At 55.0% G+C, this 23,502-nt stretch overlaps 8 protein-coding genes across 8 annotated transcripts; 5 read left to right on the forward strand and 3 right to left on the reverse strand.

Annotated features, from left to right (window-relative positions):
* Positions 1-2,767: 2,767 nt before the first annotated feature.
* Positions 2,768-3,220, reverse strand: J3D65DRAFT_605924 (uncharacterized protein; the record flags this gene model as incomplete). Its single annotated transcript, XM_066798387.1, has 1 exon — positions 2,768-3,220. The coding sequence occupies one exon, from the start codon at positions 3,218-3,220 to the stop codon at positions 2,768-2,770; it is 453 nt and encodes a 150-aa protein (XP_066651621.1).
* Positions 3,221-6,657: 3,437 nt separating this feature from the next.
* Positions 6,658-7,302, reverse strand: J3D65DRAFT_670600 (uncharacterized protein; the record flags this gene model as incomplete). Its single annotated transcript, XM_066803304.1, has 1 exon — positions 6,658-7,302. The coding sequence occupies one exon, from the start codon at positions 7,300-7,302 to the stop codon at positions 6,658-6,660; it is 645 nt and encodes a 214-aa protein (XP_066651622.1).
* A 1,250-nt stretch (positions 7,303-8,552) lies between these two features.
* Positions 8,553-10,106, forward strand: J3D65DRAFT_670601 (uncharacterized protein; the record flags this gene model as incomplete). The annotated part of the gene is made up of 2 exons (XM_066803305.1): positions 8,553-8,744; positions 8,877-10,106. 2 exons carry the CDS (start codon positions 8,553-8,555, stop codon positions 10,104-10,106), a joined length of 1,422 nt encoding a protein of 473 aa, XP_066651623.1.
* Positions 10,107-10,710: 604 nt separating this feature from the next.
* On the forward strand, positions 10,711-12,267 carry J3D65DRAFT_670602 (uncharacterized protein; the record flags this gene model as incomplete). The annotated part of the gene is made up of 1 exon (XM_066803306.1): positions 10,711-12,267. The coding sequence occupies one exon, from the start codon at positions 10,711-10,713 to the stop codon at positions 12,265-12,267; it is 1,557 nt and encodes a 518-aa protein (XP_066651624.1).
* Positions 12,268-14,374: 2,107 nt separating this feature from the next.
* Positions 14,375-15,465, forward strand: J3D65DRAFT_661267 (uncharacterized protein; the record flags this gene model as incomplete). Its single annotated transcript, XM_066802593.1, has 2 exons — positions 14,375-14,429; positions 14,484-15,465. The coding sequence occupies exon 2, from the start codon at positions 14,596-14,598 to the stop codon at positions 15,463-15,465; it is 870 nt and encodes a 289-aa protein (XP_066651625.1). The 5' UTR covers positions 14,375-14,429; positions 14,484-14,595.
* An 889-nt stretch (positions 15,466-16,354) lies between these two features.
* On the forward strand, positions 16,355-17,145 carry J3D65DRAFT_670604 (uncharacterized protein; the record flags this gene model as incomplete). Its single annotated transcript, XM_066803307.1, has 2 exons — positions 16,355-16,369; positions 16,429-17,145. 2 exons carry the CDS (start codon positions 16,355-16,357, stop codon positions 17,143-17,145), a joined length of 732 nt encoding a protein of 243 aa, XP_066651626.1.
* A 94-nt stretch (positions 17,146-17,239) lies between these two features.
* On the forward strand, positions 17,240-18,773 carry J3D65DRAFT_685133 (uncharacterized protein; the record flags this gene model as incomplete). Its single annotated transcript, XM_066803801.1, has 2 exons — positions 17,240-17,823; positions 17,899-18,773. The coding sequence occupies exons 1-2, from the start codon at positions 17,442-17,444 to the stop codon at positions 18,771-18,773; spliced, it is 1,257 nt and encodes a 418-aa protein (XP_066651627.1). The 5' UTR covers positions 17,240-17,441.
* Positions 18,774-18,922: 149 nt separating this feature from the next.
* Positions 18,923-21,522, reverse strand: J3D65DRAFT_558964 (peptidase S8/S53 domain-containing protein; the record flags this gene model as incomplete). Its single annotated transcript, XM_066797390.1, has 2 exons — positions 18,923-20,826; positions 20,871-21,522. The coding sequence occupies 2 exons, from the start codon at positions 21,520-21,522 to the stop codon at positions 18,923-18,925; spliced, it is 2,556 nt and encodes an 851-aa protein (XP_066651628.1).
* Positions 21,523-23,502: the final 1,980 nt, after the last annotated feature.

The following is a 23,502-nucleotide window of genomic DNA, read 5'->3' on the forward strand; positions in this document are numbered from 1 at the left end:
GCCTTCTTTTCTTCTTCTTTGCTTCTCATGTACGTATATAGCATCAATGCTAGGACCAAAAGCCTCTTCATCTCTCAGCCCCCGCTTCGCGATATCCTGTTTCGCTACCGGAGAAACCTGCCAGGTGCCTATCCCCGCGTGAACGACATGATCAAGATCAAGCTGGGTGACAAGATGCTTTTTCCTCTCTTCTGGTTCTGGGTCGCGAACCAGTCCGCGCGCCACGACCTCGATAATCCTTACGGCAAGACTATTGAAATAAATGTCAAGACCAACCGCCAGAACAAGTTCGGCCGCGTCATCTGCGACCAATTCATCTCTCAGCCTCCAATTTGCGAGATGAAGGTCACCTTCCTGTGTGAGAGCCCTCTTTTTGAGGGATACAGGTGGATCGTGAAGGTGGCCGAGCCCACTGGCGTGAGGGTTTGGCACATTCTCCAAGCCCTTCTCGACGCCTTCGACCCTGAAGGCGATCCCAGTGACCTCCGCGACCTGTACCAGCACAACGTCGGCGAAGTCAACATGGACAACGACTTGGGAAACCTGCCGCCTCTTCCTGACGACTCTGATGAAGACCTCCACGAGCCTGCGGGCGACAGCTCGGAGTCGTGCTGATCATCTCGACGTTGCCAAAGGGGCTTGCCTCTTCCACATTCCTCATTTCGACGTTTGTAAGCAAGATACCCTCACCTTTCTTGCCCTCTTTGGCCTCGCAAAGTTCGACGAATATGGTGACGGCGGTGGAGATTGGGAGACGTCCGCGGTTGCTTTAGCCAGGTTTGCACTTTTTTCCCCTTGTCATGTACGTAAGTAGCATTGGACTTCCAACTCCGCATCTTGCCACAGGATGTGCCGTCCTTGGAGTGGTTTTCTTCATCCTCAGGGCGTTTGCGGTAGACAAGACTACCAATGGATCAGTCTTCTCTCTTACTTGCTTAGTGATTCAGGCATGCGTGCTCTGTGGCATAATGGGAAGAATGGTCACTCAAACCGCCAACAAGTGTCCGGCTTCGCGGCTGGAAACACTTCGACCATGCCAGCCACCGCCCCTCCCCCGACTTGATACTGACTGGCATCAGCAGCGCCGAAACACTCCCCAGATTCTTTCGCCATGTCCTCCCCTGGGCCGAACTGATTGGACACAGCGCAGCCTTGCCGGCCCTAACCTTCACCAAGCCCCGCATTGCGTTCTCAATGTGAAGATTGCTCAGTGAAAAGCGCCACGAAGGCACGCCATGACAACTCCGAATCGCTGAAAGGCCAACGCGGAAGGCTTCGGGACGATAGACGCGTATGCGAGACTTTGAACGCGTTTCCCCTGGCAAAGCTGCGGCCACGTACTGCGTTGCAGCCGTTTTCTCGACAGCGAAGTTGCTGAATGTGGTGATCTGCTTTCAATCAACTTCGACCGCCAGGAACCGAGAACATGGGCAAAGAACAGCATTTTTGGTCGCGACAAAACGAAGCCTTCGCGTGAAAGATGCTACAAAAGGCTGTCGTGTCGATACCTGAGGTACTCAAGACACTTGGATCCTCTTGGTCATATTGAGACTCCCAGCAGCAACGAGCAACAAAGAAGCCATGAACAAACGGTCGTTTGTCTCGGCTTTCCCACCAGCATCAGCACAAACCTCGCGCCAGCGGAACAAAGAAGACGACATCTCAAAACGCACCCCAATAGCCAGAAGTCTCCTTTCACAATCTACTCGCCCGCCGGGAAATCATTTCTCGGCATTATTGACACCTGCAGACCCTCAGCGTTGCTCACGCTATAAAGCCCACCGCGTCGTCGACAGCATACGCCTTTTCCTTTCCACCAGCACACGCACGCGCACACTCTCACTATCCAAACCAACACCCACACTCGCTTCCAGCAACCAACAATTCAAAATGGGCCGCAAGTGGAACCCCATGAAGAACGACAACACCAAGTACTGCACCGTCATGTAAAGCCGCCCTCGCGGGACGCACACGACGCACGCGGCGACTCCGACGCGGCCTAGCCATCGAATGCACACGACGGGGCCTAGGATGCGGACAAGTTCCGAGACGCAGGGACGGGCAGGAGGGGTGTCGTCCTGCGTTTTGAGGTCGCCTGCTTGGGAGATGAAGATTCGATGATTCGATAGGGGGAAGATGGGAAGGGGGCGCTGTGGGATAGGAGAGAAAATCAGAAAATGGAGCGGTGCGGCAGGTTGCTCAATCTGTTGGGCGGCCGTCGCACTTTCAAAACCCAACTGCTTTTGTGCCTTGTGCTGAGTGCTTCGCGAATGGACGGCGGCTTCAGGGCTGCTGTGGAGGATGCTGGGAATGGAGCGTACACGACTCCCTTTCCAAGACTCTTTAGCACTGGTGAAGACCACAGATGGTGGCTCCACAGTCACGGGCACAAAAAGTCGACTGCTGATGAGAATAGGTTGAGCACACTGGCCGATGCTACCGTACCACGCCAAAGCCGCACTGCGCCAGCACCTGAAGCAAGACCGAGCCCTTTTGAACTCCAGGAGAAGAAAGAGCTGATAAGAATAGGTAAGGGGACAGACCAAGCGCTCGTTATGCCGTTATCCCCTGCGGTGCTGTGCAGCTGAGGCAGTTTGCGGCGCATATCGCACACGGCGTTCCGTTGGAGCTACTCGGGCACAACGAGGCGCATGAACAGATGAGACTTTGCCTGGAACTCGATGTCGAGGGGGTCTCAGGCATTGGTGTCTGACGGGGAAGTTTGTTGCAGCCGTGGGTTGGACTAGAAATGCCACATATGGCCTCCTCAGAGCAACTTGAACTCGACGGGGTGCTCAAACTTGATGAGGCGCTTCGAAGCACGGCAGCCTGCGGAAGACTCATCGTTGAGCGCGACGCGTGTAGTGACGTCTGGCTGGGGAGTCTGCTTAAGCTTTGCATTTGATGACCTGTAGAGTCGAGTGAACATGTCGATGATGAGCCGCTCGTCAAGAGCTCGTCCTCCAAGGGGTCTTGTAGATCGAGCAGTACGCGAGCCAACAATTTGAGCCTGGAAAAGGTACTTGGACGCTCCTCCCTTGGTACCAAAACCTTTTCGAAAGCTTTTTGCCATGTTTCGTCCCTGACGTGTCCAAAGAAGTGCAGATCGTCCAGAAGCAACGGCAGATCTGGGGACATTCGATAGTTCTTCAACCGTGAGATACAGAAGTAGAGTGAAAAGAGGACAAGGAGGGTGGCGGCCGCTGGGACAAAGAGCCATATTGAAACGAAGGCCGGCTTCGGCTTCAGGATCCTTTCCACTGGATCGCGTGACATGTTCGGTTTCTTGGGTCCAATTTGCGGCTATCTCTGGGGAGGGAAAACGATGGAGTTTTAGGGCTCCTGTTGATCGGGGTCCGGCGCCGTAGAACGAATGACAGATAGCTTGTCTCGACTTCTCGTGAATAGGAACTGGTCAACTCTGCTCGCTTGGTCGTAGACTTGGACGAGTAAGACATGGAGCGTTGAGTTGAAGAGTCGGTGCAGCGTGCGGTTGGGGGAAGGCGCCATGCGGAAGTTGAGAGGAAGCTGCCATCGGATGTTGGTGATGCATCTGGATTGGAGGTCTGAAGACAACGGCATTGGAGAAGATTCTTTGAAAGATCCAGAAACAAACCAAGGGAATGTCCCGGAGCTGTGCGTCGTGCCGGTCCTGCTACTGGGGCGCTCAGAAGACATCTGCGCAGGGACGCCGTCATGCTGCGACGCACCACAGCCTGCCAACTCGTTGTTCGCTCAATGTGTTCGAAGAATGTGCGGCCTCTGTTGCTTCGAAGCAGTGTCCCTTGTCTTGTTCCCCAACAATGGCCTTGTTCTGCCTGGAAAAACGCTTCGTTTCCACCGTCTTCGTGCCCGCGGAAAACAAAGAGCATCCTTATATGTGTTCGAGGGGCAACCAATCTTTCACACGGGTCGACTTTGTCTCGAGACAATGCATTGCTCCCATTGTGCTCGGACGTCCGTTGTTCGACTGGATCCCAACAAGGAGACGCGATTCAGGGTAGCGGAATGGCGCGGCTAGAAAAACACCTGGATCTATCCGTGCAGGCCACCAACGTCTTCCATCAGCAGAGGCGAAGTTCTTTCCGTTGCAAGTCCGACTTACGAGAAGAGAACGACCCAAGTCGATGGATCATTGTCCGGCCGGCAGCGGAATGAAATGCGAGCATCGCAGTGAAGGGATCGAGGCGGCCGAGAGGAGACTCGGGTGCTTCGAATGGGACACCGCAGCTTCATGGCCTGGATCCAGCTCCTGCAAACTGCATCAACAGCTGGGGTCGGCAAATTCATCCTTTTGATGTACTAAGCAGAGCCATGCCAACTCAGAGCAGTTGAATTCCCTGGCCGACGATTTTCTCCACCTTAGCACCGGGCAATGAAAGAACTTCCAGCAGTTGTTGACTATGATTGTGTGGGATCTGGAGCTGGAGGAGATGCGTCAAGACTTGCTTTCAGCGTAGTGACGATGGTGGGGAGCGGCGGCTTCGGATCTTCGGATGCTTTGGCCTCATTCCCATGACTGAGGTCCTGAATCTCGTATCCATGTCAGCTGGCCCAGAAAAACGCCGCTGATTCGAAACAAAGGGAAGCGCTTTTCCACTTCGACTACGGATGACACGTCGCCACCCCGAGGGCAGCAGGCTGACCCCATATCAGAATACCATGAACTCGTCGTGGGGGATGGGGCAGGGAAAGGAACAGCTCAAGACTTGCCCCAGTCGCAACGACAGAAAGCGAACCACCGCGTCTTCGTTTCTCAGTCTTGAATCCAGCGCGAGGCGCGCTGTCCAGCAACCTGGTATTCCTCATTCCGAACTCGATATTTGTGCTGCTGCCGGGGCTTGGGTCGAGCCGAGCATCTTCCAAAGGTGAGGCACGTCGCTGAAGACAACAAGGCAAGATGTTCGGAAGCCTGTCTGTTCGACATCCGCGTTGTTCGGTAGCTTCATCCGCGAGGGTGAAATGCTTCGTGGTATTCCAAGTCGTCGGACCAATCTTGCTTGAAGATGTTGCGCCTCTGATTCCGCAACCCGGTGCCATCTTTGTCGTGTCATTGTGAAAGATTGGAGGGTTGCTCGAGTGAAGGCGGACGTGCGGAAAAGAGTTCGATCCGAAAGCGGCCGCGACGGGGACTTATTGGGAGGGATTGGCGGGCGTGGTCTCGCTTAGACGATTTTTCTTCTGGAAATCACGTCAGCCGTATCCAACGAATCATAGAGGCACTGAAGAGCCACCAGGGATGTTCTCTTTGCATCGACTTTGGGGCGTGTGGTCGCGGAGGAAGCTCGCGCATCGAGGAAGAGCAGCAATTGCGGCAGCCGAGGCGTGGGGCTCCGGAGATAACAGGTTGACGTCGATCTTAAAGGCAGAAGAACTGGAGCTGTTGTGGAGAGTTTGGTTGAGGGAGTAGTTGGTTGCGCGGGCAGCTCTCGATGATCGCGTGGTCATGGCAACGCGACGGGTACACGGCCAGGTCACAAGACTCCCCAAAGGCCCCTTTTTACCAGGTCACATCTAACAACGTAGCAGCGACAAGATCGGGACTCTTTGCAGCTGGGCAAAGGAATTGGGCCGCTGCAGCGGAAAAATGACACTGCCATCATCATGGTAGTTTGGTCACGTCACTGGCGAACTCAATAGTGTATGCAGTTAAGGGGGACACAGAATTTGGGAAACAGTATCGATTGTATCATGGCTACAAAGTCCGGAATCCATCAGACAAAAACAATTTCCTCGACGCCTTGTTCAACCCGGAGCTACAACGTCCAGTCAAGCAATACTTGGAACAAAAACGGAGCAACGAGGCAAGGCATTCCTCCAGAACTCAAGACTCAAGCAGTCTTCTGACGCTTCGACGGAGACTCCTCCTCCACATCGTCAGCCTCACGCTTCTTCCCAGCCAACTGCTCGTCAGCATCGAACTCTCGAACCTCGTCCTCCTCGTTGAAACGAAGGGAGTTAGCAGCACGGCCCTCGCGCTTGGCTCTCCATCCCGGGCTCATCTTGTAGTCGAGGGCAGTCTCTTCCTCCTCGTCAGTCCAGGCGTCCTCCAGCGTCATCTGATTCAACAGACTCACCTTTGCCGACTGCCACTCCTCACGGGCCGTGCGGACGTCGTCGTAATCGACGTCGTCGCCGTCGTCATGCTCGGTCTTCAACTCCTGCCAGCGGAAGAAGTTGTCGCGCTCCCACTCGTGGCAGCAAAGCGCGCACATGAGGGGCCGCGGGCGAGTGTCGTTGGCGATCTCGGCGGCGATTTTTTTGGACACCCCGATTTCGTGCTCGCACCACGCCTCGATCAAGGCGTGGGTGCCAGTCTCGGGGTCGACCAGCTCGTCGAAGTTGGGAAGGTCGGCAATGGTGTGGATAAAGGCCATTTTGTGGGTTTTTGGCCTTTGATCTTTGCTGGTGGGAAAGGAGCACATTGCGGGAGTGCTGGGAAATATATACTTGACTGGTATTCTTGACAATGTCAGTGTCATGATGTTTGAGACATGGTGACTCCGCGTTGTGTGCGTACAAGACTTATATGTAGGTAAGAAGCTACTTCTTCAATGGCCGACAGCCTGTCAACATGCTCTTCCTGCTCTTCAATATCATTCTCCCGCATTTTAAATTCCTAGGGGCATTGACACGGCTGTCAAGCGTGTGGCAGGGCTAGACCGAAGGGCCCGCACAGGGAGAATTGGAACGAGCCGACATATCCCCAGTCTCTTCGTTCTCGTTGGAATACTCCTCAGTAGTCGGCTCATCTAAAAGAGATTGGTGTCGAGCCAGGACAATGTCGTCGTCCGCAAACACCACTTTCTTAAGTGCGGCGCCCTGAGGTCTCCGAGCCGCCATCTTCGTCGCACGAGAGTCCTCCCAGTCGGCTCGATTGTCTTGGAGGAGCTGCAGGTTCCCGATATCCATCACCTTCTCCCTCACCTTCTCGACCAAGCTCTTGTGTAACGGTCCAACGGGGTTGCGCTCGCGGGTAATATTGCGCTGGGCCAATCTGTTCGCTGCTTGGTGGTAGCTTGCAATGAGACACTCTATGCAGTAAACTGGCGCAGCAATGTCTCCTGCCAAGATCTTGTCCTGTGTTTCCAGCGGCACAGAAATGGCATGGCCACATGTGTTGCTTGCACCTTGGACAAGCCCGTAGCTTATGTCTGGCTCAATTATTCGGTGATTGTATCGGCGCAGATAGTTGCAGAGGTGCTTGGCGCCGCGCATGTCAAACCTTTGCATTCCTGCAGACAGCGGCGCAGGCAAAGGCGGAGGCAAAGGTGAGGATGGGATCGATGATGGTTGTGTCATGGTGGGAGAAGCGGCGCAGGGGCGAGAGTCCTGTTGTAAGGAGAATGAGATCAGATCGCGTCAAATTCGTCCTGGAGTTGGTGTTCACCGCAAGTGCGCTAGGTGACGGAGGTGAGACTTTCCTGCCTTAGGGTTTAGCAAACAGCAAAATCGTGACTGCACACGCACAAAAACTCACAAAGAGAAGCCGTAGTTCTTGGTGTAGATGAAGTGGATGAGGCTGATCCCAGCGGCAATGGAAAGCACATCGATGTCTGCGGTGGGAGCTCCGTTCGCAGCGCATTCGAAGGCAAAGTTGAGTGGCGAGCCCTGGCGTTCGACTTGGGGAAGTTTCAACTTCTGGAGGACACGGCGCGAGGTCTCATCCTGACTGCCGTTCCCCTGTATGCCCTGGTAGCCAGCAGTTCTTCAAAGGTCGACATGGAAGATGCGGGCATTGAAGGTTGTTTTTTGTAGGGGGTGCCCGCGGAGGTGTCGAAATGGACGTCCGGGGCACGTGACACCTGACTACCTGACTGCCAAATAGGTACTCGATTCTTTAAAAATGAGTGGATCGTCACAGCCGGGATTCTGTCCCAATCTTCCTCATGTGCCAAATTTCGCTGCCGTATGGTTTCTAGAAACAAGATGCTTCTTCACAAGCACCTTCTGACAATCCAGAACTTGGCATTCGCAACGTTCAACAAGCTGCTTTTTCCACGAGCAATCCGATATGAGAAGCGGGAAACCGGTGCGCGCTTGTTTAACTTGATTGCGTGGTCAACCATGTGGAGGAGTATAAGAAGCGCGCCCTGGCTCGGTGTGCGAAGCGTCCCTCGCAGTACATACGCATGGATTCCAACTCTCACTAAACTTGGAGAGCAAGGTATATAGATAGTGTCGAATGGAGGTAGCGAGGGTTGTGTTGAGGGCTTTTTTCCGTTCAGTTCTGGATTGGGACCTGAAGATATTGAGGATAGTCACTGCGAATTGGTAGCGTCAGCGTCTGCGTTGGCTCTTCGACGCCGGTAAATAATGGGACGAGAGGTGCGAGAGAACTCGCCTCAGGCGTTTATCTGGCCGAGCTGGTGTTAATTTCGTCTTTCGGTGTCGCATTTTGCGCCCACACTTTTCAAAACACCAACCATTGCAAGCTGCAACCCATTTCCACTCCCAATCTCGACCTTCGGAACAGCATCACCCCTCAGTTTCTTCTTCCAATCTCTTTCACGCCTCAATATATACTCTCGTCGCCCTTCCTTCATCTCGAAATGGACTCCTCGACGAGCACTACCAACTTCCCCGCCTCGCCCGAAACCGCGCCCCAGGTCAGCTCTTCCGCCCGAAAGTTCCCAGGACTCATCCTCGACATCCCCACCGAGGTTCTACGCCAAATCGCCAGCAATTTGGACTCGGAGGACTTGGTCGACCTGTCCTTGACCTGCCGAAAAGCCGCCCGGGGGGTACAAGCCGTCCTATATCAACGCCCTTCCATCGCGATTCTGGACCACCACTCGAAGCTCCGCCTTCTCGCCAGATCATGCTGTTCGCCCGGCTAAACTCTTGCCCACCTCATCCAAGAACTGCGCATCGAGTACGACCCAATGGACGACGAGATCTACCTGCCAGAGATCCCGCGGATGGCTATGATTCCCCGCTTGGGCGAATCACTCTCCGAGGCCCAGCTCAACATTCGGGAAGACGTCCTCCTGTATCAGCTGCTGTGCGTGTCCTTCAATCTACGAGTACTGCGCCTGGAGGTCTTTGGCGACATCTTGCCGGTCACGCCAGTCCCCGGCGGCTTTCAGAACTTGCGGAGCCTTTTCCTGCGACGTCTTCCCCACGGTTATGGCGAGACGGTCTCAGACAGCGTCGACAACTCCCGCAACACCTCGATGAAGGATCTCGTGTGGCTCCTTCGCTTGCCGAGGTTGAATGAAGTCACGCTCGACAACTTTGGCGCGCTTCAAGACGTGGGCTCTGTTTCGGCTGTATACCCTGGCCAGTTTACGCCCAAGACGTTCGCGCTGGTGGAAACTTCGTTCGCCGACGAGCCTTCTTACACCATGAGGGCCGCAATCCATCTGTTTCTCCGCGCGTTCAAGTCGCTGGAATGCATGGAATGGCACCTGTCGAGACTCCACCCGCGAAAAGCTCGTACAATCGCTTGGGTTGTTGACGGTCTCCAGCGGCACAAGGACACTCTGAAGACGCTTGTCCTGTCGGAGAACAAAGTCAGGATGGCGCCGCTTGATACGCAAGATGTCGGCCGCCTACCGCCGGAAGAGTTCCTTGACATCAGCTTCCTTTCTTTCTCCAAGCTCGAGCATCTCTGCGTGATGGACATGGCGCTCTTGAGCAGAAACCTCTTCGATCCGCGCTCCAACGACTACTGCAGGGCATTTTCAGTATTACACAAACTACCGAACTCCCTGAAGCAGCTAGCCGTTGTCCCATTTCTCACGCTGGGGCCCGCCATCCATATAGCCAGTATAGTTCGCTTGTGGAACGAGCTCACGAACTTTCTGCCCGCGATGCAGCCGCAAATGATCTACTGTCTCGCAATCCCGTTTCACTGTCTGGAATTTGCTGGCATCAATATCGTCACCGGAGTCCCTTTTACGGATGAACATGGCTTCAGTCGCTTCTTTGGCAGCGTTACTTCTGGATTCGATGATGTATCGCCTCGGGAAGTGTTCCTCAATTCCCAGGCAATCATGGAGAGGTACTGCTTGTGGAACATGCGCCAGTGGAATCTGTTGGCTCGGGCCGGGAGGGAGAGGGATGGGCGGCGACGTCTGGAGGCTTTGGCCCGATCTGGATGAGGCAAACGATTGGGTTTCTTTGGTGAAGGGAATATGTCACATAGAAAGGAGCATACGCCGGGCTGGTGGAGGTGGGAGCCTCAGTGCTCTCGTTTTTGGCGTAGCGACGTCATTGGTGGTTAGTTAGCTGTTTTGACACGTCTACAAGCGCATCCTGTCCTGGATGGAATGAAACACATGGTTCCTGGCTTCTTGAAGTGCGCAATCTAGTTGCCAATAGATGTAGATGGTGTGGATTGTCGTCGACAAAGGGGAAAGTAGTCGATTGCCTGATCGGGACTAGCTGCGCCGGGCTGCCACCATCTCTTCGTGCCGCGCAACATTTCGACTCTCCCTCTCAACCCCACCTGAACTCTTCATATAGAGTCAATGCCTCATTCTCCTCTCTCTCGTGACAATGTCGTCTTTGATCGCATCTCAAAGCTCCAGCTGACTCTGATGAACAGTGTCGTAGTGAACGCGCCGCCTTCGCCTTTGACGCGGGATTCATGTCCATTGTCCGAAAACAATGCTCCATTATCGAACGTGACGACCATGTCCTTAAAACTCTCCGAATTTCCAAAAGTTTCCATCCATCAACTCAATCCAGTATTCACAATCACCAATGGCTACTGACAACCCTTTCCTCATTGCCGTCCTCGGCCTCTGGCTCTCGTCTCAAAACAACAGCCCTCTGGCGAGATTGCCGACTGAGCTGGTCGGAAAGATCGCTGCCTACCTTCCCGATAACGACCTCACCAGGTTTGCCCTGACTTCTCGAAAGATTCATGAAGATGTCATGACCATTCTCTTCAGGAAAGTTACTGTGGACATGCACTCGATGGACCCCAAGCTCGCTCTGGTAGCCCGATCTCTTCGCGAAAATGACCATCTCCTCCCGTATCTTCACAGTTTGGATCTCCGGTACATGGTATTCCATCCCCACTTGTATAGGCCGGAAGTCGTCACCTCGATACGCGGGGTCGAGCGAAGTGGAGCGGCCTATCCGGCTGCCAAAGCTGTGCCAGAAGATAAGCTATATGGCCGGGAGGACGTACATTTGAGAGCGATTCTCGAGAGCTCGAGTTGCCTTCAACATCTCAAACTCGAGATCCTCGGAGATAAACTGCCACGTATGCGAGTCATAGACAGCCTTCGGAACTTGAAAACGCTCCATCTGGGTCGGTGGCCACACACATACGGCAAAGGTGTTCAAAACCATCACCTTACCCGTCTGTACAACAAGAACAGGTCTCTTCGAGAGATGGTGTGGATTTTCCAATTGCCTCGGCTGGTGCATTTGTCGCTGCACCAATTCGGTGCTATCCGCGACGTCGGTCTTATCACGTCTTCAAGACAGCGTCGCTTCAAAATCAGAACGCTTGATTTCAAAGAGACATCCTTCGCTGGAGAGCCTGGTCTCTCTCTCCGCGATGCCTATGGGCACTTTTTCGCCGCCTTTGAGAGCCTGGAAGCCGTCGATTGGTTTCTGCAACCCCACCAGCTCCAAAAAGTAAACATCGCGGAATGGATTGTCGGAGGACTTGAAGCCCACAAGAGCACGTTGCGGCACTTGCTGCTGCGTGAAAATCACATCATGACGCATCCCTGGGGCTTCCATCAGCTCCCGCTACACGATGACGCTTTCTCGAGCCGCCAGAGAGGAATGACCTTTGCCCATTTTGCTGCTCTCAAGTCTCTGACCATTATTGGCGAGGCCTTTGCTGACAGTGACTGGGACTCTGCCAACCACAAGTTCTTCGACGACAACGAGGCCAAAAACCTGCTCTTAAAGCTGCCAAAGTCACTGAAAACGCTGAACATCGCGCAGTACGCTCTTCGCATCGGGCCCGCACTTCACTTGACAGCCACGATTGAGCTCCAAACCCCATTGCGCCAATCGCTGCTTTACCAGAGCAACCACCAGACCAGTCATCGTGACATGGGAATAAATCTCGCTCTTCTCCCCGCAAGGGGTATAGATGGTCCCCCGTTCCACGAAACGAGCAGCCACGTTCCCGACTTTGTAGACCGCGCTTTCATCGAAGAGCGGTGGGCAAGGGTTCCGACACTACGTGACAATGAGGACAGTTATCCTGGAATTTGCCGGAACTTGGTCGATCATTACGTCTTCACGCTGCTGCTGGTGCACCAGTTCAAGCAGCTTCTTGGCCAAGAATGATGAGCCCTCCGACACGCAACAGGGAGTCTTAGAGAGAAAAGACTCGGACTACGACAGTGCGCAGGAAAAAATGAATTAGAGTGTCGTTGCCCTGATGGTAACACATAGATAGCAGGCCTACATGTAAGTACTCGTAATCTATTTCCATTAGCACCAATGAAGCAAAATCTTGTGAAAACAGACCAAAAACACCCGCCGTGCATTCCATTTGTTAACAAAAGTCCTGCAATGACCTGAATTTGTACCACCACAGTCCTGCATGCGCATGCAGCGTCGCTTCGTTGTACGCGCAAGCCCCGCCACGCGGTCTGACAGCGGGCCCGATGCCTGAGACGGCAGGTCGGTCGGCGGTCCTGCAGGGATCGCGTGCAGCCGACACCGAACCGTATCGCGACGACGTGTCGAGGAGAATGAGACCGCGAAATGCAATGGGTGCACTGCAGAAGACAGGAAAGTAATGTGACGGAGGTGAACGGTGGGTTGTGGGAGCGGTGGGGAGACTTAGGGGCCATGCGACCGGGGAAGCCTTGATAGCGGGATTTCGATTGGCGTTCTGGGTAGATGTGAGAGACTCCAGAGCTTGTTAGTCAATGAATGGTGTGTACTTGTTGGAGAATATTGTCCGCGTCTATCTTGACATTCGTGGCGCCATGAGCAGAAGAAATCAGCGGGTTCAGCGCCGAAGCCTGCTGCGCCTTGAAGAAGGAATTCGATGTGGCCCGATGCAATTAACGCCGTGCAAACCAAATGACGCGGGAATCAGCACTCTGGTGGAAGCGTTCCGACAAAACTCCCCTGCAAGTATACATGTGTAGAGCTGCCAGGAAAGACAAAGCCACGGGGAGGAGTGCAAACGCCTCCCGCTGCATCGTCACAGAAGAGCAAAGCCTTTGTTGTTTTTGAACGAAGACTGCGGCGTCTTTAAAAACTTGTCGGGCTTCCTGTGGGTTTGGCAGGCGTGTTAGCAATTGCTGAATCTTTCCCATCCCGCTGGTTGAGCAGTGTCACGGAAGCACCAGGGGATGTACGAAGGGCGTGCTGGCGGATTTCTACACATCAGCCGCGGCTTTGGCTCTGGGGTTGGCGCCAGTGCAGCCTAGTTTTGCGGGTGTTTCGATCGCAGCGTGCAGTCCGCTGACATGAAGGCTGTTTGGAGCAACGAGGCATCCATTCTGTCCACAACAGGCGAAGTGACAAATCGGAGAGGACGGGACACAGAAGTTTCCGGGAGCAAAGCCACAAGACCGAAAAGAGGCCAAGTACCAAGACGAGCAGCCTGAACCGATTGCCGTACATTTGCAATCTGCTCTCTTGCCTTCGCGACTGCTTTGTGCCAGCGTTTGCACGTTGCTTCAATTCTGATTGCTGGCAGTTGTGCCGTTCTTTTGTGCTTGTTTTATCCAACATGTCCTCCATGGCAATCCTTTTGAAGGATATAAAAGGTCGCTGAGAAGTCCCTGGTCTTGTGCTTCTTCACTGCCCAGCTGCAGTCTTTCAAATGCTCCTTGGTGCTTGTTTCTCTCTCCGCATGTCAAGTCTTTGGGTGTGGCTCCAGTTTTCGTGAGTGCATACAATTTATTTAGAGTTCCAGATCTTCTTTTGGTAGCATGGCGAAGGTTGCGGAACCCAGGGGTGTTTCGAGAGGCGCCAGAAAGTTTTGTGCTAGGGGGAGGGGCGGCGGTTCTTATGTCGCGTTGCTGCTGGTCTGTAGTGACATTCTGCTGCCCGATATTGGCTTGGGTTCTGTTCCTGGCTACGGTGTTAGCTTGTTCTTTTGATGGTCTGACAGTGGGACTCCATTCTGCTGAAGTGAACCTGTCTGCCGTGCGACAACGGGGATTTTGCGCCCTGCTTTGGCGACGGTCGGCCTGAAGCTCTCAAAGTCTCTTTGCCATTGCTTGCAGCGCGTGCTTTTGCTTTGGTGTCTGAAATATGCCAACTCCCGTTGGTTCCTCCCGAGCGAGTTTCAATGCACGTGACAAGCGCGTCGCGTCCCACGGTTGGTTTGTCACGCGGATTGTCCACTCGACCTCAACAAGGGAGAATCTATCAACACGCCGCCAAGATGCACTACTAGACCCTCACGCCAGTCGCACGCTTCGCAAACGCTCTTCCGAACCTACACCGCTTTCCCCAACTACCGGTCACCTCTGAGCCTTGGAGTAGCAAGCATACCACCTCATTTCATTTCGAGCGCGTTACTGATCAGTTGATAGTCTTCACGACCGGGATAACGCATCCAAGGACGACTGCCGACCGCTTGAAGGCGCCCACTTCATACCTCACTCTTTGTTTCCTCCAGCAACCACATCGCGTCCAGCAGCCCAAATGGCGTCCAGCGACTCGCCTCTTGGCCGACAGCTCCAAGTCGACTTGCCGCCTGGAATAGAGTTGCTCAAGATATACGGCATTCCACGAATGACAGACGTGCTCGAAGTCGCGCCTGAGCTCAAGCCTGCGGACCCGGCCAAAATCACGCACATCAAGCAACTCCTATCCCACCTGTCGCGCGAGCAGAGCCTGGCCCTCGCCGAAAAAACCTTCGACGGCTTGCATCCCGAACTTGAACAACTGCTCGACTCGCTGGATTTCGAAGCCCGCGACAGCTCGGTCTTCAGGCTGCAGAACGGACCCGCGGCTGTCGTGAAGTGCGTGCTTCTGCTCTCGCTTTACCAGGTGTCCAAGGTGCTGTGGGTCGGCCTCATGGCTGCTATCAGTCTCGAGGCGGCGGACGAGGCGGAAATCATCACGGTGTCGGAAGAGATCGAAGTTGAGCCATTTGAGGAGGTTCCAGCGCCGTCGGATCCCAGGTTCTATTGCGTTTTGTGTACGGAGCCGTTTGTGCAGGAGGACAAGGCCCTGCAGGTGGGCAGCGCTGTACAGGACGTGGACAGCGCCCCTCAGGTCATTGACGTCCTTGGACCGACCAACTCGCCTTCGCCTCCTTCCAGCCCCTCCGTCCATGAGGTCGTCAGTCCTTCGCAGAACGATGAGAGCCCTTCAACCGAAGTCGTCTCGCAGGACGCGGAAAGCGTCTCACCGGGTGCGGATCCCTCCACGGACGACTCAGCGGACTCCCCAGAACCTCCTTCGTTGAAAGTCGCGCAGACCCATTGCGACCACTTGTTCTGCATCGAATGCCTGACCTTCTGGCTCGAAGTCTCTGCCAACTGTCCTGACTGTCGCGAGCTCCTCTGATGGTTCAGCGGCGGACAAACCCAGCTGACAGCGGATACGATCAATGGCTTTGTCCATCCAAGGAGACAGCCCCCAAGATTCAAGTCGCTACGATGACCTGCTTCAATTGCTTTTCGTCAACAATTTGCTCCTGCTCCGCTTCGGCGACGACGCTTGCTTTCCTCTTTTTGAGTATCGGAATGGATTTCATGGACTACGACGCGAGGATCCAGACTGCCCATCAAAAATGTCCAGCGGTCATTTTGAGTCCTACGGTCGTGGCGTCGAAGACTTCTACCTAGCTAAAATCGAGACAAGCAATTCAAACTCTTCTCACAATAATTTTGATTTCACTGTACCACCACTTGTCCCAAGAAACATTTTTGGAGCAATATCTTGTAGCCTTGTTGCCCTTGAGAGCTCTTTTTGTATTTGTGCGTAGGCGTTGGCAGCCTGCAGCCAGGAAATTTTGGCGGTAAACGTCAAGACAACACCGCAGCAATTTGGAGGTGGATGAGAGCTTTCATACGATTTGCCGAGTATATGACTTGAAAAATGCGAGCCCCCCAAGCAGACTCTTCTGGAGGATTCATGGCCATGTATACGTTTATAGGGGAGTGTGCCAGGGAGCTTTCAAGTCTCCAGGCAGGATGCGCTGCGTGGTGTTGGTGCCGCCGCGACTACCGCCAACAGACGCTGCAGTCTCGACGTCTCTTTGTCTCCCACAACAACACCACCTCGACGCTCCTCCGTATACGATTCTCAGATCATCGACCCTTCTATACCGCTCTCCTCTACCACGACTCCAAAAGCATCTCGATCTCTTCCGCGTATACCTCTTCGCCTCGCTCCCTGCGCGCTTCGCTCCCACCGTGCCTCACTCCGACATCCGCCTTAGCAGCAGGTCGCGATGTCTACGCACAATGTGAGATCTCCCTTTGTCCGCCTGCTTGAGCCCACCCTAACAATGCGATTGTCTTGTAGGGCGAGATGGATGAAAAGGCGGAGCTCCAGCAGGGTGGTCTCATGGGACAAAATCAAACAACCATGGCCACCCAACAAAACCACTTCAACCGCGTGCTGGAGCACGACGCCGCAGTGCAAGTGTCAGGGGACTTTGGTCTGCCCAACCTCTCGCACTACGTCCGCGTACTGCCCGACGCCGTCCCGGAGAGCCTGTCCGGCCTCATCCACGTCGACCAGCTGGTCTCGGCCCTGTCCGAAGCGCAACGAGAGACGATCACAACAACCGATCTCAGCTTCGGCGTCTTTCTCGAAACGGAGCTCGAAGACCTGCGCCGCGGGTCGTATATCGCCAGCAACCTGCCGCTGATGCTCGCAAAGGTGCTCGTTCTCGCCAGTCTCTTCCGCCTCGCCAACACCTACAGCATCAGACACCACGCACGGCGGATGGTCGAGCTAGCCGAGCAGGCGCAGCTCGTGACGCTGACGGAGCCGCTGGTCGTACTCCCGTACGCCGACACGGTGGTGGGAACGCTCTGCCAGGAGGGCGGCGACAGGTGCCCCGTCTGCTGGGAAAGCTACAAGCTGGCCGCCGCTGACGACGACTTTCTCGACGACATCGACTGCGAGGAGGTCCAGCTTGCGAAGACTCGTTGCAACCACGTCATGTGCATCGAGTGCATCGAGAGCTGGGCCAAGGAGTCCAGCGCTTGTCCCATCTGTCGCCAGCCTCTCTGAACGGCACGGTCTGCGGTGGTGGCTTCTCTTCAGCGACTTTTCATGGCGTTTAGCACAGTTACGAATGATATGACTTTTACACTACTGTCTTCTCCAACAAATCATGCCCGTGATGTTGAAATTTGAGTGAAATCTTGCCAGCAGGTATCTGATGCAATCGACGAGCTCAGTCGCAAACCACCAAAAAGTGAGTAATTGGTCGCGGCCGAGGCGAATTTGCTGCAACGAAGATTGTGTCTTTGCAACTGCTGCCATGTACCTTTTTAGCATAAACCTTGTAGTGTGTACGTCGTTTCATGTCCAGGCGTGGCGAAGACGTGCTTTGCAAAGGTGCACCGTATTCAAATTCTGATGTTGCGCAGATTTCCCAAAGCGGTAAAGCTTCAAGTCGCCGTGTTGTTGCTTTCGTCGCGCAGTTGGCGACCACAGCACCTCAACACCATCTCATTGGCAAAATCTCACCCTCCTCGAACAGAACTCGCAGCATTGCCCAATTTCTGTTCTTTCACCTTGATACAGTAAGCAGCATCAGCTCTTCGTTTCTCTCCGTTCCCGAACTTTTGCTGATATTCACTGAACAGCTCCCACGCCCATTCTCAAGCAACATGGCAACAAGCTTGGACAAAGCTTCGCAGCTCACCATGAGCATTGCCTGCTGGATCAAGCTGGGCTCTCAAGGTACCTGTCCCTCACCACGCCCATCCCAATCGCGCCCCCTTGCCGCCTCATCTCGACTCTACTAACTCAAGACAGAGGGCCTCAAACCCCAGCAATTCTGCAGCTGGGTCGAGACGATAGTGGAGGAGTGCGTCGGCCTCCAATCATGCAGTACCAGCTCCTCGACATCGAAGACCGCCGCGAACGCCGCCAGTCCCGTTGCCGTCATGGACGACTGCCACGCCGCTGCGCCCAAGATCTACAACTTGGTCGCATGCCTGACCGACGAGAAAAGCACCAACGTCGCCGACACCGTGTCTACGCACCTGGACCGCGCCTTTGACGACCTGCGCCGTGCCTCCTGCACACTCACACAGCAGGGTCTGGAGGAGTTCCGGACGAGCAACGCCCCCCGCATGCTCTCAGGCTGCATCTTCCTCGAAATCCTATTCGAGGTGTCCCGCGTCTTTGAGGTTGGCAGGTTGGCCTGGCAGTACTTCGAGAGGGCGGCGGAGGCAGACGTCGTGTCAGGCTTGGTGGAGCTGTTGGACGTCAGGCCGTATGAGCAGCGGCTCTCCGCCACGAGGGGTCCGGGGAGCGTGGCGTGCGGTGTTTGCAAGCAGTCTGCGGAGCTGTCGATCGTCGTACGCGACGGCCAGCGCTTGATTGAGCCGCGAGCCTGGGCTGAGAACAATGACTTCGACGAGGGCCTCGCGGATTGGGATATGGTCCCGCGTGCCGGACATGGTGAGAGCGGAGGGCTTGGGGACTCCGCCATCGCGCTCAGGGGCTCCGACACGGCGAGCCTGTCCGACTCGGATGAGGACGACTTCGCCATCGTTGAACTGGGATCGGACTTCGGCGCTTTCTCTTTGGTCAAGACGCGCTGTGGGCACCTCTTTTGTGCGGAGTGCCTCGAGGCGTCGACGGAGCTGTCGGCCAGATGTCCCGTGTGTGGGAAGCTTTTGTGAGCGATTCGGGCTGCGGAGATTGTCAGGATTGGCTTGGTAGTCAAGGTTTATACGTAGCCAAATGAAGGCAATAACTGCACAAGTCATAGCAAGTGCAGGAATTTGTTATGAACATTAGCATCTACTTACAGCCCGGCCCCACGCCGCCTCTACAAATACTTCAACACAAACGGATCCGTCGACACCGTCTCCTTGAAATCCTCCGTGACGTTCGGATTGCCATACAGCCTCGCCGCCTGCATCTGAAAATAATACCTGCCCTCCGGCGCCCACGTATCGTTCTCCAGCTGGCCCGTGAAATTGACAAAGAACGTGATGAGGCGACTAAACGACGCGTCCAGCTGTGCCGGCAACAGCGTCGTGACGTTCTTGCGCGTCTCGGCGTCGAACAGGTCGACCTGGGCGTACTTGGTGTACATGGAAAAGCGCATCTGGATCCACGGGACGCTGAGGTTGACCTGCGCCTCATCCGAGCTGTCCCGCGGCAGGCGGAACTCGTAGTCGGGCGGCAGACGCGGTAGGTAGCCGCGCTCGCGGGTCGTGTTGAAGATGGTCGTGTTGGTCGCCGAGACGACGTAGATGCCGGGCGTGTTCACGTCGAGGACGGGCAGGTCGCGCAGGCGGCAGCCCACTTGGCCGTAGGGCAGCGTCAGGTTGTCGAAGGTGCCGTTGATGGCGATGTAGCCGCTCAGGAGGGGGCAGCGGGACTCGAAGGCCGCGAATTTGCTGATGTCTGTGTTGACGCGGATCTCTTTGCTCTCCTTAGGCTGCAGCGTGAAGGATGTCGGGTTGATGAAGACGTCGGCGTTTTCGGGAACGATGCTGTCGACGAAGTCTTGGAGCGCGAAGCCGGCGGTCAGGGGTGTCTGTTGCGGAGTTGCAAGCGGTCCTTCAAAGTAGCCTTGAAATGGTATAGGATTTGGATCTCCGTTTCCGCGGAACGAGAGTATCGTGGCTGCGCCGATGTGGGAGAGGCGGTAGTCTGATGGCTCGGTGCCGTTGTTCGTGATTGTAAATTTCAGCGTTCCGGGATTGAACTCCGTGTCGTTGAATGACAAGCCATAGCTGTCTAGAATGGTCGTCGTGTATACTGCGTGGTGAGCGTCTACGAGACCACCTCCTTGTTGCCAAACTGGCGCTAAGAAGTCGAACGGAGTTCTGCTGCCGTCGTTGAAGGGCATGGGCTTGGCTGTCGTCACGAGCCGGGAGGTCGTCTGGTAAAAGTTGAGTCCTGGCCGGGCCTCTCTGAGAAGCGCAACTACGCCGGCAAGGTAGGGCGTGGACATGGATGTCCCGCTGAGAAGTTGTAGGCCACCGTTCTTTCGTGCATAGGTAGAGAGAATATTTCGGCCTGGGGCAGACACCGTCTGCTTCAGGTCCGCAATGGCAGGGGGGCCTATTCCGCTGAAGTTTGCCATGCGACCCCCTGTGCCAGCAGGATTCAGGCTGTTGTAAATAATGGGGAACACCGTCGTGTTCATGGTAACCTGCACGCCCCCTTCTCGGACGAAGCCATCAATGAGGTCTCTCCCAGAGTCAGCGGTCGTAAAGCCTGCCCCTTCAATGCCGTCGGCAACTTCTTCGAAACGTGGAATCTCAATGTCTCCACGCAAGTCATTGTAGAAGATGACAAATCGGGCGCCAATGGCTGCAAGGTTGCCCAGTTGGTTGATAAATCGACAACCCCCACGTCTCACGAGCACCAGCCGATTCTTTAGGTCTGGCGTGGGAGTTGTGATTGGTGCACAGGCTTCGTCTTCGCGGCTGGTGTCGAGGGACAAGGGGTACAGGTCCAGCAGAGGAGGGTAGACGCTCTTTGCCGAGTTTCTCCAGTAGAATTGATTCGGAGTCGAGTCGCTTCCCGTCGTGTAAGCGGCTTCGTACACGGGAATCCTGTACCGCAAGATCTCAACTGCGCCAATGGCCGTGTTGTCTGTTCCGGAGGCTGATGCTTCGGACGTGAAGCTTCCGTTTGCACCACTGTTTCCCGCTGCGGCTGCTACAAATATCTTGCCTTCTTTGTGGATCTCTCGAGAAATTTCAGAAATGGGGTCTGTATTTGTTAGCATGTCAACACCAACGCAAGGGTCGACGTACCGTCAGTAAAGGGGCCTCCGCCTCCGAGTGAAAGATTGATGATATCGACGCTCTGGTTGTATGCCATCAGAATCCCGCGTATCAGAGCGCTTGTCCTCGTGAGCTCGTTGCAGTCAAAGACGCGATAAATCTCCAGCTTGGCACCAGGAGCGACGCCAGTGAAGTTGATTGCCGAGTTCAGCGGATTCTCTGCGGCCACGATTCCCGCCACGTGGGTCCCATGCTCGGCGCAGTCAGAATAGGGGTCCGAATCGTTCTTCGGCATAGCCGGTGGGTAGATGTTGTCGCCAACAAAGTCGAAGCCCCCCTTGACTTTGAATCCTTCGCCAATCCCGCCTCCGAGATAGGGGTTGAAATAGTCGCATCCCGTGTCGATAATGGCGACGACCTGACCCTTTCCCGTGAAACCCTCTGCTTTTAGCTTGTCAACCCCCGTCATGCCGTCCACGTCAGGGACGACATCTTCAAGCTCGTCATTGATGTTCTTGCGCTCCACAATGTCCGCGAGCCGGTATTCTCTTTCTGGCCACACCTTTTCGACCATTCCAATAGACTCAATCATGCCCTTGTAGCCCAGATTCTTCTTGAAGCCCTTGGTGCTTTTGATCGAAACGGCCACCCCGTTGAAAACATTGCTCTTGAGATCTACCATCAAAGACGCCTCCCCCGGCATATCCATTCTTCTCAGCTGCGAGTTGATTTCTTCGACTGCCTGTCCCGCATTCTGATTCACAGATGAGCTCTTGCATTGGAGAATTGTTGGCTGTTCTGTATACCTGGTCTTTCTTGAGTTTGACGATAAACTGGTCCGGCAGAATTTGCCCGAACGCAAAGCTCAAGAAGAGCAGTATTATTAGCGGAAACGCCGGCATGGTCGCGCAGCATCAAGTCAATGGTCTGAGGCAAAGACATCCATCCCGCACGTGCAGGTCAACAGTTCAAGTACTACTCCTCATCTTCAACAGTGGCCCCGCGTTACCTTTCCATACCTAGACGGATCTGGAGGTTGACGACCAGGCTGAGCCGCCTCGGGAACGTCCCGCAAGATTAAAGTTGGCACGGCTGGGACCATCCCTACCGACACGAAATTTCCCGCGCAATGAGGGCCAACCACAATGCTGGAGTCGCCATGCACGTCTTCGTCCCTCCCATGACGAACCTTCAATCCTTGTAGACCTGTATTAAGCCAATCTTTACAAACGCTGATCAACTGGCGGATCAGCTCGACCAGGTAGTGGTTACGTCGAAGATTCCGTCGCAAGGCCTAGAAGGGGCGGGAGACGGTCTTGGACGCCGACACTACGTGTGCATCGTTCGCTTGGGCACGGATTGGACTTGATTAGTGTCGCGGGGCTAGGGATGATGCCCGTCGAGTGCAAGGGTCGTCTCCTGGATCATGCATTAGCCTTAGCCTTATGGGGAAGGAAAACAACTCGCCGTAAGGGACTCGACAGGGGCTACAAGAGGCTCGACAGGGAGATAAATCCGGAGACAGACTATCGAACGCTTTGTTTAGATCAGTGTTGTAAAGCCAGCAAAAGGCGGCGCACTGAAACCCCGTGTTGGATCTGCTGGATCTCAGCCGCCGGTCCATTTTTAGGAGTCGCAAAAGTCTTCGCTGGATTAGCCTCTCAGACTACCCAGACGACGATGAAGTCAGAAAAACGCCCTACGGCTTGGATGATCAGTAAAACGCTGGTGCCAAGCAGCTCCGCCCGATTCCGTCCCGCACCGCTACGCGCCCGAGCCCGGATACTCGGATCCACACCTTAAACAAACCTCATGTCGAAAGCGGTGGCGCGGCAGCGTTGATGGGCAACTCGCCTTGGAGTGAGGCGTGGTAAGGCGGCATTCTGTCGACCGAGAGGGCTTCGTACCGGCAGAAAGCTGGTTGGGTCAATCGACGTGTCGACCCAAACATCGACCCGCCAGGTGAACATCACTTGCCTGGACCGCAGCGTTGGGCGTTGCACAGCTCCCTTGACCTTGTCATGGTTGCACTGCGCCACCTGCAAGACTGTGGCCGCCACTGTCAGCCACTCTCCGACGGCACTTCGTGTCAAACCTTGTCCCTTCGCCGCGACCAATTTTCCCGGTCCCTCAAAGTGTCCACGAGCCCAATCAAAAACGGCATTCTCCTTGTCGGGTTCCAAGCGCGCTTCATTCCCTCACTGACAGCCCCGGTAGATGAACCTGATTACTGGGCACTCGGACTCGGCGACAATGCGATAATACGAGCCACGCCACCTCTCGTCACCAACAGCGCGGCGTCATTCCATCAACTCAACGCCTCTCGAAGCTGGGGCCCTTCAGCAAACGCAGGGTCGCCACGAATTCCACCACTCTGACACTGGAGATCAAGAGAGCAGGCGCGATCTGGATAATCCACTTCAACGCCCAGGAAAGCGCGCAGTACCCCGATAAACGAGACTCAAGGCTGTTGATGCCAACGAGTAGGACGTCCCTGGAGCCACTCCCAACGCCCGTGGGTGCGAGGTCACCCTCACCGGTACTGAGGCGGACGCCTTTGCTGTAGTCCAGGAGAGCGACAGTCTACCACGAAGGACGCTGCAGCGACTACGAAACTTCCTTAGAGGACCACGTCGAGGTCAACACTGGGCTTTTTCTTCGA

This window comes from Phyllosticta citribraziliensis (assembly GCF_038025025.1).
Source record: "Phyllosticta citribraziliensis strain CPC 17464 chromosome Unknown J3D65scaffold_11, whole genome shotgun sequence".
Taxonomy (NCBI): Eukaryota; Fungi; Ascomycota; class Dothideomycetes; order Botryosphaeriales; family Phyllostictaceae; genus Phyllosticta; species Phyllosticta citribraziliensis.